The 15600-nt window shown below is 40.1% G+C and overlaps 1 protein-coding gene across 3 annotated transcripts in view; it reads left to right on the forward strand.

Annotated features, from left to right (window-relative positions):
• calcr (calcitonin receptor) overlaps positions 1 to 15600 on the forward strand; it is a 270585-nt gene that overhangs the window by 229743 nt on the left and 25242 nt on the right. For all 3 annotated transcript variants that reach the window (XM_043689943.1, XM_043689944.1, XM_043689945.1), the window contains exons 8-10: positions 3095 to 3248; positions 5473 to 5533; positions 15081 to 15147. In XM_043689943.1, the coding sequence (XP_043545878.1) occupies positions 3095 to 3248; positions 5473 to 5533; positions 15081 to 15147 (282 nt within the window). The remainder of the gene's footprint in view (positions 1 to 3094; positions 3249 to 5472; positions 5534 to 15080; positions 15148 to 15600) is intronic.

The raw sequence follows: 15600 nt of genomic DNA on the forward strand, positions 1-15600 counted from the left end.
ACAAGTCATGGGGACAGTGCTGAGCTGGAAGTTTGTAACTAGGGTGAGGTGGGGGAAGGGGAAATGAGGAAACTGTTGAAGTCCACATTGATGCCCTGGGGTTGAAGTGTTCCGAGGCAGAAGATGAGGCGTTCTTCCTCCAGGCGTTACGGAGGCAGGCACTGAGGAAGCAAATGTGGCTGTGGTAGCAAGTTTGTTTCAGAACATGGTTGAAGAGCTTCAGGGCAGAGGAAATGACCTGGGAAGTTGCAGTGGGAGAGGGTCTCTACTCTGGAACTGGTGATTCATCCTGACCAAACCTGTGCTGTATCAGACAGAACAATCTCTGAGAGCCTTGTGCTCCTCTCTGCTCTACCACACACAGCTCTCAAAGTAGCTGCATGGGGTGTGGGTGTGGGTGTGGGTGTGGAGACACGCCCTGCTGAAACGTGCCTTTATGAAGGACGTCTGGAGAGAGATGCAGTATTTTTTGTGGAGGTCAATCCCAAGCAGCCCAAAGATGCAGGACTCTGTGCTCTATGGTCCACTCCCTGGGACACACACCAAGACAAATGTCGACTGGAAGACCATCAACCCAGTGAAAGATGCTGTTTGGTCTGCTCGAATTGTGTTGTCTTCCAGAGCAAGGAGCTGAATTCGAACAAGTGTTACTGACTGGCACCTTCCAAGGTCCAGGACTACGCTGAGTGATGCACTAAAGCTTGGGGCAGCTGCCACCAGTGGGAAAGACCACTGTCTAAGGTCTTTCTGCCAAAGTATTTTTCAAAAATATACTTTGTTCATAAACATATCTTTATATGTATACAGAGTCACAAATGCAGTTAGTTTCTGTACAGAAACATATCAAGGAAACAAACAAACATTGAAGTTTGACTCTATCCAAGCAAACCAATGATATCTCTTACATATACAAGGTAATAATTATATACATTTGAGGTACTAGGAGTGTTCAATAACTGAACAGATTTTCATTTAACTTCAGCAGAAAGACCTTAGACAGTGGTCTTTCCCCTCTGCACCTTGGCAGCAGCTGCCCCAAGCTCTAGTCCATCCCTCAGCATGTAGTCCTGGATCTTGGAATATGCTAGGTTGCAACACCTGATTGAGGTCAACTCCTTGCTCTGGAAGATCAACAAGTTTCACGCAGACCAAAAGGCATCTTTCAACGAGTTGATGGCCATCCAGGCATAGTCGATGTTTGTCTTGGTGTGCGTCCAGGGAACAGTCCGTACAGCACAGAGTCCTGCTTCATGGAGCAGTTTGGGACGAATCTGACAAAAACCATTGCATCTCTCTCCAGACTTTCTTTGCAAAGGCACATTTCAGAAGGAGATGTGTGCCTCTACCCTGCCCCCAGCTGCTTCAAGGGCAACATTTGGTGGTGCAGATTTACCAGCCATACATGAAGGATCTCACAGATACTACCCTTCTCACCACCAGCCAAGTAATGGGGGTCTATTCAGATACTGGACCTTCCCAGTACCTCAAATATATGTAAATAATATTTTGCATAAGTAAGAAGTGCCTTTGGGTTGTCGGAACTGTCAAATGCCAATGTTTGTTTGCTCTCGATATGAAAGGTTGCACAGAATCAAACTTCTCTAGTGATATTTGTATATAAAGATATTTTTATGATTAAAGTATAGTTTTGAAATAAAGAACATGAAGAGCTGTTAGGCTCTGATAGGCTGCCAGCTCTGAGTGGGCTGCTGCATCCCCCAGAGTTTTTATTCTGGTGAAAGACCTGCAGCTGGTCTAAATGCTAGTATTGTATAAAATACAGCAGGCCTTCCCAAAGAAAAGGCAACACAACATTGCATGTTCTCTAGTCAGAGGCTGAAAATCACTGCTTTGAGGTGATTTTGTATACTACAGGTAGTTTTGTCAGTGTGAATTGGCTATAACACGATTGACAACTTGTGGACGTTATTTGGATAACACACATTTTCTACTGAACAGGTATAGTGATTTTCTATTAGCGATCTTCTACGGCATGATTTTCTAACGTGGTTTTCCATAGCACAATTTTCGATAGCGTGAGGTTGCAGAGAAACACAAAAACCATGTTATAGCAGGACCACATGTACCTAATATTTTAACAAATGCAAACAAATCAAATGTAGTGATTGGAACTAGGTGGTATTGTTGATGACGAAATCCTGGATCGGAGTTGTTAACCTGGGCCAATCAGAAAGTCCTGACTGATCAATGTGAACAGGAGATTTATAATCTCCTCAGTCCAGGTAACTGACTCCAAACTGACTGAGCACAGCCATTGTACTGTGCACAAGTGAATAAAGGGTGACTTGGTGACAGGATACCGGCCTCTGTGCTATTATTTCGCCATCCTTTAATTATCCTTATGAAAGGATCCTAAATAAAGATGGATCTGCAGTCAAAGTGAACATATATGGTCACTTTTCATTTGCACCTCAAACCCTGGCTCATGATAATGTTATGAACACCTGTTCCACGTTGTTTGAGCTCTAATGTGCATTTTTAAAAAAAGACTACATTATTTCTGTTTTTTGACAATATGATTTATTCTGTCAGCATTTCAATTTCTCATTCTGTGTTTAATGTTTTTTGGGTATGTTTATAATACAAGTTGATAAGTCATAATTCAAATTATTTCAAGCAGATGTGAAGGTTTTGGATGATTTTTATAACTGCTGTTTGCATACATGAACCAGTCAAGAGGGTACATTGCTGTCAGGTGACTTGACTGGACCTTGAAATGGATATCTTTACCAATGGTTTCAAATAGAATTAATATATATCAGTTTATCTATTCTACAGAAACATAATAATAAATAACATTAAAGTAACATTTTACTAATGGGTTTGGAAGTTTTTATGAGCATCAAATTTTGTTGACTTAAAACGAGCTATCAATGTCAAAAAAACCTTCTTATAAAAATGGTTTATATTTTAAAATTTTGAAATCTTTTTGTCCCTTTCTTGTTTTTCCAGAGAACTGCAGATGAAAATAACTCAGTAGTTTATCCTTAATTTTACAGCATGCACTGTATAGACATTGTTATTCTGTTTGAATGGACAAATATTAAAGACAAGGTTGTGACTGCTTCTCCAGGTGGGATGTAAAGTGCTCCACTTCTTCCTCCAGTACATGTTGGGCTGCAATTACTTTTGGATGCTTTGTGAAGGGATCTACTTGCACACACTAATTGTGGTGGCAGTATTTGCTGAGGAACAACATCTGCACTGGTACTATCTTCTGGGTTGGGGTATGTATTGAATCTGACAAGTTAAAATTTGATTTTCTTTTTCTTATTTTTCGGTTCAAAGGAGCAGAAGAAATCACATTACTAAGAATTGACAAATTTCTACATGCCGTAAGTCCATAAGACATAGGAGCAGAAATTAGGCCATTCAGCCCTCCTAAGTCTGCTCTGCCATTCAATCATAGCTGATAAGTTTTTCAGTCGAGACCATGGTGCTGGAAAAGCACAACAGGTCAGGCAGCATCCGAGGAGCAGGAAAATCGATATTTCGGGCAAAAGCCCGTCTCTCAACTCTAATCTCTAGCATCTGAAGTCATCATTTTCATCTGATAGATTTTTCAACTCATCTTCCCGCTTGCTTCCCATAACCCTCAATCCCCTTGGCAATCAAGAATTGATGTATCTCTGTTTTAAATATACTTAAAGACCTGGCCTCCAGGCGTTCTATGGTAATGAATTCCATGGATTCATCACTCCTTGGCTGAAGACATTTCTCCTTATCTCCTCTAAGGCTGTACCCTTGGGTCTTCGTCTCTCCTGCCAATGGAAACATTTTCTAAACGTCCACTCTGACCAGGCTGTTCAGTATTCTGAAAGTTTCAATCAGATCCCCCCTCACCCTTCTAAACTCCAACGAGTATAGTCCCCGAGTCCGCAAAGGTTCCTCATAAATTTAAGCTTTTCTTTTCAGGGATCATTTTCGTGAACCTCCTCTGGACCTGCTCCAATACATCTTTCCTGAGGTATGGGGTCCAAAATTGCTCACAATACTCGAAATGTGATCTGACATGAGTTATGACATCTTTGTATACAAACATGAAGAGAGGGTCCATAACAAAGGATTGGTAAACTGGATCACTTCTAAGCTAGTATTGGAAATAGCAAAATTCTGTAAGTTATCCAGCACCACAACAGAAAAGAAGGGAAGCAAACAGGACGTAGAGAAAGAAAGAAGAATGGAAGATAAGTGAAAGAAAAGGAAGGCAATGCTGCAAAAATAAAAAAAAAGAACAGAATAAATGTTAAAGAGTTGCAAAGACAGGAAGTAGCCAAATAATATAAAACTTATGGTGTTAAAATGTAGTGCAACACCAGACAAGGCATCAAGGAAAGAACAAACAAGACAAATAAATGCAACTATTTTTTGCAGAAACAGAACAAGTTCTTTGAAGAGTAAAGGAAAGCATAAAATGGTTATAGCCAAAGCTTGTTTTCTTGTTTCTTTCATTTGTTTGAATTTCATACACATAGGATTTAATTTTCAATATGGAATTGGCATCCCAACATTCTGATGAATTTCAGGTCCCAATCTCCAGTTTAGCTATTGCCCTTATGTTGCAATTTTTGCATTCAAGAAAGCAAATGCTCAGGAGAGAAGTTCGGTGGTGAACCGGTAGTACTGAGTGCCCCGGCACTGGAGAAAAAGTAGCCAGAAGCCATTTTGATGGATATTACTGTCTTGCTGAAGAGAGCAGGCATCTTCATAAGAGGTCAGCAACATCAATGAAATGAGCTATGTAGGGCAAAAGAAGGCACAGAATGGGCAAGTAAATATCATATGATTCCACACTGGATCGAAGAGCTGCCCACTAACATGCACTATGCCATTCAGGTTTCCCTAAATATGTTTATTTTCCTTATATATCACTCCAAGACTATGTGACTATAACTGTGTTGAAATGTTTCAAAGTGTGGTACTGATGATCCTAGTGTGTTAATATTCTAAATTTATTATGATCTGCTGTGACCTTTGATGATCTTTCTCAATCAATTAATTTATTTAGAAACAAAACCAGAAATTGCTGGTAAACTCAGCAGGTCAGGCAGCATTTGCAGAAAAAAGCAGTGTTAACATTTTGAGTCCAGTAACCCTGATCTGAAGAAGGATCACTAGATCTGAAACATTAGCTCTGCTTTCCCTCCCCAGAGATGTTGCCTGACTTGCTGAGTTTTTCCAACAATTCCTGATTTGGCTTCTAATTTTCAGCATCCGCAATTCTTTGGCTTTTTTGTAATTTACTTAGAAATTGATGTTCTTCTAAAATTTTAGTCTTGTGTCTTATAGTTTGAATTTTCCACTGGTGGATGGAATATGCATGTGATTTTTCATTATGCATTGACAGGGGTGTGTTTGTGATAAAGTTTATTACTTGAGGATATAGCCATATAAGTTAGAACTTCTGAAGTGTAAGGAGTGCATACTAACATTGAATAACTTCTCTTTCAGGATTTCCTTTAATACCAGCCACCATCCATGCAGTGGCAAGAATGAAATATTTTAATGACAAGTAAGTTTAGTCCTCTCCTGGTTTTCTCCTTCCTCTCTCACAGCTGCTGATTTATGCAAAAAACTCCTGTCACCTGGATGTGGAGAGAAGTTGTCCTTGTGGGAGGGACAGAAACTAGTGGACACAGTTTCAAAATAAGGAATTCATCCTTTAGAATTGAATTGAGCTGAAGTTTTGTCTCTCAGAGTGCCATTATTTTGTAGAATTTTCTTCCACAGAAAGCAATAGAGGTGGAGTAGTTGAATGATTTTTAAGGCTGAGTTAGACAAATCTTTGATCAACAAGGTTGTCTAAGCGTACACTGGGTAGCCAGGAAAGTAGGATGAAACCAGAATCAGATCAGGATGGAAGAGTTGAATGGCCTATTCTTGTTGCCAGTTCATATTTACAACTGCAGTGTGCATATTTATTGCAATGTTGTAACTTTACAGAGTACATTTGCTCTGAAAATAAAACAACTGGGCTTGAATTATGGGGATGGGACAATTTGATTCTTTATGACTAACAGAAGTTTCTGTCAGTCATTGCTGTAAATTTCACCCAATAATTCCGAGCCCTTAAGTTAAGTTTGCACTCCACGTTGTTGTTGTACAAATGTTGCTGAAATTAGTCCTTCTCCCAATGTTTTAGTAACTCTCTTCAGTCCCTTCCTTTTACACCTTGTTTCACTGACTGCTCTCATTGACGATCTGGGTTGCTGCCTCATCTTCTTGGTCATAGAGCCATACAGCACAGAAACAGACCCTTTGTTCCAACTCATCCATGCCAACCATGTTTCTCAAAATAAACTAGCCCCATTTGCTTGCTTTTGGCCCATAAGCCTCTATACCTTCCCTATTCATGAACCTGTCCAAATGTCCTTTAAATGTTGAAACTGTACCTGCATCTATCACTTCCATTGGCAGTTCATTCCATATATGAATCACCCTCTGTGTGAAAAAAGTTGCTTCTCAGGTCCCTTTTAAATCTTTTTCCTCTCACCTTAGAATTATCCCCTCTAGTTTTGAACTTCCCTACATAAGGGAAAAGATAGGAGCAAATTACTGCAGATGTGGAACCTGTACTGAAAACAACAAATGCTGGAGGTCACAGTGGGTCAGGCAGCATCATGGAGAGAGAGAGAAAGCTAACGTTTCAAGTCTGGATGACTCTTCATCAGAGCTGAAGTGAAGTGTAGAGGGGGCAGCATGAATGCAATAGTGGGATGGGGGGTGGTTCGAGTGCAGGGGAGAATGGATGTTGATAGTTCAGATGAAGTGATCAGAATGTGAGAATGGCAGAGCAATGGTGTGTCTAACTGCCAGACTGGAAAAATCAGACAGTACCACTCGAATAGGGAGAAGGGCAGAGAGGACATGATGACAGAGAATGTAACAAAAAAGATAAAAGAAAGGGGAGTGGGAGTTGGTTCACAATTTGAAGGTGTTGAACTCAATATTAAGTCCAGGAGGCTGTAAAGTGCCTAGTCTGAAGATGAGATGTTGTTCCTCCAGTTTGCGTTGTGATTCATTGGAACACGGCTGCATGCCGAGGTCAGATATATGGGCATGCAAGCAGGATGCTGTGTTAAAATGGACAGCTATGGGAAGATCAGGGTCATGCTTGTGTACAGACCTAAGGCGTTCCACAAAGTAGTCACCCACTCTGGTTTCCCCAATGCATAGTGGGCCACATTGGGTGCAGTGAATCCAATACACAAGATTGAAGGAAGTGCAGGTGAAATGCTGCCTCACCTGGGAAGACTGTTCAGGCCCTTGGATGGTGAGCAGGGAGGTGGTGAAGGGGCAGATTTGCCAATGTTTGAAATTCGGTAAAATGCGATGGTAACTCTCAGTAAATTAAACCCAAACAAGGATGGAGTTCACCTGGGTTCAGCAATCATCCACCATCTGAACTTCTACTGCTGGCATGTTCTATGTTATGTGCATGATGCCTGTCCACCACAGTAATCAAGTGGAACAGGAAGACTAGCATATTGAAAGGATCCATTGTTAAATGTTCTGCAGATACATTGGCCTTCACTAAATTGCTCTTTAAAACACAACTTAATATAATTTACATTTTATAGAACTCTTCTGTAGAATACCCTCACCACAGATTCCTCTAATTCCTCCAGCAACAACTATAGTTTAACACTGGTTGTAAATAAATCCAGAAATGAATGCAGGAGAAATGCCTTCAGGTGAAGTAAGATGAGAAGACACTTATGTAGGTTATTAACACAGGAATGGGAACTAGAAATAGACCAGCTGAGCCAAATTAACTGCTTCTGAGTTGTAAATTTTATGGAATATTACAAACAGATTTTTATTTTATATTTGACGTTAGATATATCCCTAGTAAACAACAGAATTTACAGCCATTCCAGAGCATTTCCACTCAGAGTTAAGAGGAGAGAAGCCTGAGTAGACCATTCAGCCCTCGAACCTGCTCTACCATTCTAGGTCATGGCTGATCATCTCCCTCATATTCTCGCCTGCTCCTATATCCCTTGATGTCATTAGTAGCCTGACATCTATCAATTTCTGTCTTGAACTTATATAATGACTGAGCTTCCACAGCCTTCTAGGTAGAGATTCAAAGATTCACCTGACTCTGAGTAAAGAGGCATCTCCTTATCTCAACCTTAATTGTTTACCTTTTATTCTGACACTGTGCCTCTGGTTTCTCTATCCCACATCCAGGGCAAAAATCCTTTCTGCATCCACTCTTTGTATGGAGAATATATCCTTAGGCACATTATTAGAACTGTACCCGAGACAGGCACAATCTTATGAGTTTGCTCCTGAATGCAAATCCTCTTGTGATAAAGGCTAATCTATTATTTGTCTTCAGATTGTTTGCTGCATAACAGTGCTATGAAGTTGAAAGCACATGCTGTACCTTTAAGAGAGTGTGAATGCTGTTCAGAACTGAGAGCTTACAAATATCTGTGATATGACTAAGTGGCAGTCTCAGAGTGTACTGGAAAATTGAAAATATGTAGCATATGGCTGTAAAATGGATACCCGAGTTGGTTGCTGTTTTGACAACAATTCGCGTTTAAGTTATACCCCAGGATACTAAAACCCAATCGAGTTTGAATTTATTGTTTTGCCAACATCGAACCAATGAGACAATCTAGTGTTGAGGATATAAAAGTGCAGGCATTTTGAAAATTGAAGACAGAACAGCTGCAATCGAAAGAGACACAAGAAATTAGGAAACACTCTCTATCAAAGGTACCTTTTCATATGAAACATATTCACAGGATAAAGAAAGAAGACAACCCAGGGAGATCTTCAGCCAGAAGAAGAAAGACAACAGCTGCTGTGTGGTTTTGAAATTAAGTTAATATAATTTTAATAAGTGTCTTATTGGAACAGCATTTTGTTATAGAGTTGGAGCAGGTAGTAAGCAGTTAAGAGAAAGGGTGGCTTAGAGTCATGAATAATTGTTGTTTAAGAGTTCACTTTTAGAGTTAAAAAATAATTGATATTATTTTCTTTAAATAGTGGAATTTGGGAGTTCTCTGTCACTCAAATTTTAACAGATTATGAGGCATGGTGAGGTTTTCTGGGTGTTTGGTTTAATTAACGGAAGGGTTCACTGCCATGTCATAATAATAGCTTCCAATAACTTATAAACGATGACAGCTAGATCCTTTTGGGTAACAACGTTGTCCAATCTCTTTATCAAAAGCCATATGAAGTACTGTTCACCTTGATTCCTTCAACCAAAGTGAATAACCTCGCAGTTGTCTACATTATATTCCATTTGCTACGCTGTTGCCTAATCACTCAGCCTATCTATAACTTGTTAAACCCTGTGTGAATTCTGCTAATAGCTCACATTCCCACAACATTTTGTATCCTTTGCAAGCTTAGAAATATCACAATTAGAAATTGCATTCCCCCCCGCCACCTCCAGATGCAAATATTTGATATAGATGCAATCACCTGGGGCCCAATCCTGACCCTTGTGGTACCCCACCAGTCACAGCCTTACCAACCTGAGCATGACATCTTCACCCTTACTCTCTGCTCTATTAAATGGTCTTCAATCCATGCTAGTATCTTAAGTTGGGCTCCTGTTTTACTAATCTCCTTTGGAAAACTTTATCAAAAGCCATATGAAGATCCAAATGCACCACATTCACCGGTTCACCTTCATTGACTCTGCTAGTAAAATCTTCAATTGAACTCTATCAGGTTTGTCAAATTTGATTTACTGTTCATAAATCCATTTTGACTCTGTCCAAACAGACAACTACTTCTGAATATCCAGTTATCACATCCTTTATGATAGATTCTAGTATTTTTCCCACTACTATGACAGGCTAATGGTCTGTAGTTCTGTATTCTCTCTCTGTCCTTCCTTAAACAGCGGGGTTACATTTGTAACCTTCCAGTCTGCAGGCACCAATGCAGAATTAATACAACTTTGAAAGATGATCCCCAATGCATGCAGTATCTGTTTCTCTTTTAGCACACTAAGGTGCAGGTTCACTTAGTTCCAGGAATTTGTCACCTTTCACTCCCATTGATCTCTCCTAATACTGCTTTGTTACTAATATTAATTTCTTTCAGTTCCATAATCTCTCTAGGCTCTTGGCTCTTAATTATTTCTGGGAGACCTCTTGTGCCTTCCTCCATAAAAGCAGAAACAAAGGTACTTAGTTAACTCAAAACAAAGAAATGCAGATGCTGAAAATCTGAAACAAAAACAGAAATTGCTGCTGAAACTTAGCAGGTCTTGTAGCATCTGTAGAGAGAAAGCAGCATGAACATTTCAAGCCCAAAGATCTTTCTCCAGACTTGCCTGAAGTCTCCTCCTTTGACGTTAAACTATCTTTAACACCCCTTGTTAGCCATGGGGCTCTTAATTTCCCTGTTTGTTTTGCCTTAAAGCAAACATTTTTTTATATTCGTTGTCTATTTACCAACAAATATGTTAATGTATTTGTCTAATATACTACAACCAACTTCCACTTCACATCTTTATAATTTCCCTTGTTTTGTTTTAAGACCTCAGATTCAAATTGAACTACTTCTCTTTCAAACTTAACGGAAAATTCTAGCATCCGATTGTTACTACTCCCTATAGGTTTTGTTACAACATTATACATTAGCTCTTTCTCATTTCATAATAGTAGATCGCAAACCATCCATGCCCTTATTAGTTCCTCAACATATTACTCCTGAAAACCATCTCAAACACATTCCAAGAATGTGTCCTCCATAGCACTGATGCTCATTAGTCTTTCAGAGTTATAGTGGGATGTTTTTTGGAATAGTTAAGCAATTATGCCAGCTCTTCAGTTTATCTTCCAAGAGCTGCATGAAATATTCCTACTAAAGTGACAGTCTAAAAGACATTTTTTTTTTTGTCCAGTTCTAAGAAGGTGAGCAAGCAAACAGTATTAGTCACTTCAACCTTTATTGCTCAGGACAATGCTTCAAAATTCCTTTAGGTCTCCAGCTTGTGGCTCCACTATGCATTAATAGTGTGAATGTCCTTCTCTGATAGTCAATAATCATCTTCCTGAGATATGGATTAGGGTCAAGATGAAATCAAGCCGAGGCAGGTAATGTTCTTCCCTTTGTAACTTGGTGACAGAATAGGTCTTCCATAATTGTGATTTTTGTTTTAAGTACTTTGTAATGGATACATTTACATTTGCAACCAAAGAACAGTTGGTTCCTAAATGATTATATGTAGGCCTTTTTTTTTAGACAACTGAACTCGTAGCCATGCATGTAAGTTCTAGTTACAGTGATGTGCTGTTGCTAATTTTAGCTGGTCCTCTGGCCCAAATGTACTGCTGGATTTAATTAAGCACAGCAGTCTCCTCTGACCTGATGAATACATAACCTAAGTGGAAAGCACATTGTGTTAGCAGTATAGCATCAGTAATGAAAATCTGATTAAAATACTTATCTGTTTAGAATCTCAATGAGGCACAGAATTAGAAATTGAAATGGAGCACTTTGACAAATTATTAAAGGGTTGTAATTTGGTGACTAAAGGACTATTATGAAAGCAGTCCAGGTAGTTAAAAAAAGTAAGTAATCACTGGAGTGTGAATAAATGTTAATTTAATCCATGATTTGTTTATCCATATTTGTGATTTGGAGGGCTGTACTGCATGAGAATTTTAATTACAATGTAGTACTCATCAGGGATTTTAACTGATTTCTAATCTGGTACAGTAGAGACCAGTAAAAATATCTCTACAATTTAAGATAGTTTGTCATATTCTGGAATTGTTATTATATGTAGATCCTTCACAGGTAACATACAGTACTGAATTACCATATCCCTCTGCTGACAAATACACTCATGTTGAAATTCTACGATGTCATTGATTGAATTAAATGATAATACGTTGGAGCTACTGCATGTTACAGTAGTATATAAATATATATTTGACCCTATCTCAAAATCTAGTGCAGGATAGTTTTTTCCCCCCAGCAATACTGAAAGAACATTGATATATTTCCAAGTCTGGAAAGTGAATGGTTTGGCAGGGCCCTTTCAAGCAGGCTGTTCCCATGTATCTGCTGCCCTTTCCTTCTAGAGAAGGTCATCCTGGGTTTAGTGCTGTCAACGGAGCCTTGGACAATTTCTGTAGTATAGGTAAAAACAATGACTGCAGATGCTGGAAACCAGATTCTGGATCAGTGGTGCTGGAAGATCACAGCAGTTCAGGCAGCATCCGAGGAGCAGTAAAATCGGCGTTTCGGGCAAAAGCCCTTCATCAGGAATAAAGGCAGAGAGCCTGAAGGGTGGAGAGATAAGCTAGAGGCAATTTAGTATCACGTGGAGCTGTGGGCTACTTCTTTAAGCCTGCCTTCAAGGTTTGGACTGTTCTTTTTGCCAAACCATTGGACAATGAATGGTATAGAGCTGTCCTTATATGTGAATACATTTAACTTTAGGAAATACTCAAATTTCCTGCTGGTAAACGGTGGCCCGTTATCCATTACCAACAGTTCCAGAAGTTTGTGTATTGCAAAAGATGCTCACAGATGTAGAGGAGACCGCATCAGGAGCAACAGATACATTAAATGATATTGGTGGATGTGCAGGTAAAACTTTGATGGATGTGGAAGGCTCCTTTAGGGCCTTGGATGGAGGTGAGGGAGGAGGTGTGGGCACAGGTTTTGTAATTTCTGCGGTGGCATGGGAAGGTGCCAGGATTGGAGGGTGGGTTGTAGGGAGGTGTGGACCTGACCAGGTAGCCACGGAGGGAATGGTCTTTGCGGAAGGTGGAAAGGGGTGGGGAGGGAAATATATCCCTGGTGGTGGGGTCTTTTTGGAGGTGGCGGAAATGTCGGCTGATGATTTGGTTTCTGCGAAGGTAGGTAGGGTGGAAGGTGAGCACCAGGGCCGTTCTGTCCTTGTTACGGTTGGAGGGGTAGGGTCTGAGGGTGGAGGTGCGGGACGTGGACGAGATCCGTTGGAGGGCATCTTTAACCACGCGGGAAGGGAAATTGTGGTCTCTAAAGAAGGAGGCCATCTGGTGTGTTCTGTGGTGGAACTGGTCCTCCTGGGAGCAGATACAGCGGAGGCGGAGGAATTGGGAATATGGGATGGCATTTTTGCAAGAGGTAGGGTAGGAGGAGGTGTAATCCAGGTAGCTGTGGGAGTCGTTGGGTTTGTAAAAAATGTCAGTGTCAAGTCAGTCGTCATTAATGGAGATGGAGAGGTGCAGGAAAGGGAGGGAGGTGTCAGAGATGGTCCAGGTAAATTTAAGGTCAGGGTGTAATGTGTTGGTGAAGTTGATGAATTGCTCAACCTCCTCGTGGGAGCACGAGATGGCGCCAATGCAGATATCAATGTAGCGGAGGAAGAGGTGGGGAGTGGTGCCGGTAGCCAACAAAGAGACAGACATAGCTGGGGCTACTTTCTCCCCACCCCCACCCTCCTCTAGCTTATCTCTCCACCCTTCAGGCTCTCTGCCTTTATTCCTGATGAAGGGCTTTTGCCCAAAACATCGATTTTACTGCTCCTCAGATGCTGCCTGAACTGCTGTGCTCTTCCAGCACCACTAATCCAGAATTTCTGTAGTATCTCTTGTCAATGATATTGTTTCTGGATATTGGTGGTGGAGGGAGTGAATGTTTGTGTATGTGATGCCAATTAAGCGGCCTGCTTTGCTCCAAATGGAGCCAAGCTTCTTTAGTGTTGTTGGAGCTCCATTCATCCAAAAAACCAGTACTCTGTTCCATCCCTGACTTGTGCCTTATAAATGGTGAACAGGCTTCAGGGAGTCAATAGATGAGTTACTCGTCACAGGATTCCTAGCCTTTGACTTGCTCTTGCAGCCACAGTGTATTTATGGTGTGTCCAGTTAGTTTCTAATCTATGGTAACTCCCAGGATATTAATAGTAATTTAAATAACGAGGATGGTGGCAGTGGAATTCATTCTGAAAGGAAAAGGAAAGTTGCAGACTCATATCCAGCTAAAGGAAATAAAATAACTTGTCATATGTTCTCTGGGAACTCAAGGGCTGCTTGGAACAGAAGCTGATTCTCCTAGGATCGATTTGCCATTAACCTTGATAACTGAGCATTACTGGTGTTATCACATTACTTATTGTAACATAAACTCATATCTGTGAAGTGCTACTGGCATAGTGAAACGTTCCAAGGCCATTCAGAGGAAAGTTCTGAAGCAACATTTGATGTTAAGGCATGTAACATGAAATGAGGACAGGTTGCCAAAAGCTGGTTCAAAAAGATAGGTTTTAAAGCAGATCTTTAAGGAAGAAAGAAAGATAAAAAGGTGTAAAAATGAACATCCAGTGTCTCCCCTCACAGACATCTGAAATTACAGCCTAAATAATAGACCAGTTAAAATTGGGGATGCATAAGAATTAGTATTAGTTGAATATTACAGGTGGATGAGGGGCTGCAGAAGATTTCAGAAGGGCAAGTCCCTGAAGGGAATATAAAACAAGGATGTAAAATTTGTCCCCATGTTATTGCTTGACCAAGAGTCAATGTAAGTCACCATGTGTAGGGATGATTGGTAAGCAGGACTTGGTGCATGGTAAGATATAGACAGCAGACTTCAAGAGGGTACAACATGGGAATCTTACCTCTGGGTTAAAAATGGCAGCCAGGTTGTGAACAGGGCAGGGTGCTTAGAAATGGCTGGTGGTGCCATCCCACCTGTTTCATCCCCTTTGTAACTGGATGATACAAGAAAGTAGGACTTGATCTTACAACTTTCTAACATGCAGACAACAGTGCAAACAACACTACCACTGAGGCTATCACACCACCCCTGGATGCTGCATGGCATCAGTATGAATATTAATATAGCACAGCTAGAATTAAACTCTTCAAAAATAACATTTGCTGATGAACTAACAATGAGGCAAAAATATTGTGTAAGTGCATGTCATGTAATGTGCTCTATTTGTACTGTCACACAGGATTACTAAGATCAGAACATTGCAAATTTACATTATTTTTAATTTCACTAGATTTTAAGATATGAATGTACATGTATAACTACTTTAATGTGTTTCATTTTTGCATTTGCATTTCTTGCAGTTGCTGGATAAGTGTTGAAACACATCTGCTTTACATAGTACACGCTCCGATTGTTGCAGCTCTATTGGTAAGGATTTCAGCTGAACAGCTAATATACGGTTGTGCAGCCACAGTATGAGAATTTTTTGGTCAGCTACAATTATGAACAGTTTCCAAGGAGCACTCCATCTCCTAATTCATTAATGATTCATAATTTGTAGTTGTAATGGAAGAGAAACTGTCAGCACTCTCAACTGATGGAATAAAATTGACAGTAACTTGTGGTGCCTGAACACAGGGATACTCAGCTCCTCCATAGTATGCTGTATTGCAATCTTTGTTGATGTATATCAATACCGAATCAGTAATTGACAGAAACTTCAATATTAACACATTACATTCACTGCAAAAACTGATGGAAATTATGACCCCATGTTGAGTAAGATGTACATTTTAACCACACACTGTTATAATTACTGAACAATTATGCCAACTGTGAAAAACTGATTTTCTAATTGTGAGGTGTTATTCACTCAAAAGA

Source organism: Chiloscyllium plagiosum, chromosome 5, assembly GCF_004010195.1.
Source record: "Chiloscyllium plagiosum isolate BGI_BamShark_2017 chromosome 5, ASM401019v2, whole genome shotgun sequence".
In the NCBI taxonomy this organism is placed as follows: domain Eukaryota; kingdom Metazoa; phylum Chordata; class Chondrichthyes; order Orectolobiformes; family Hemiscylliidae; genus Chiloscyllium; species Chiloscyllium plagiosum.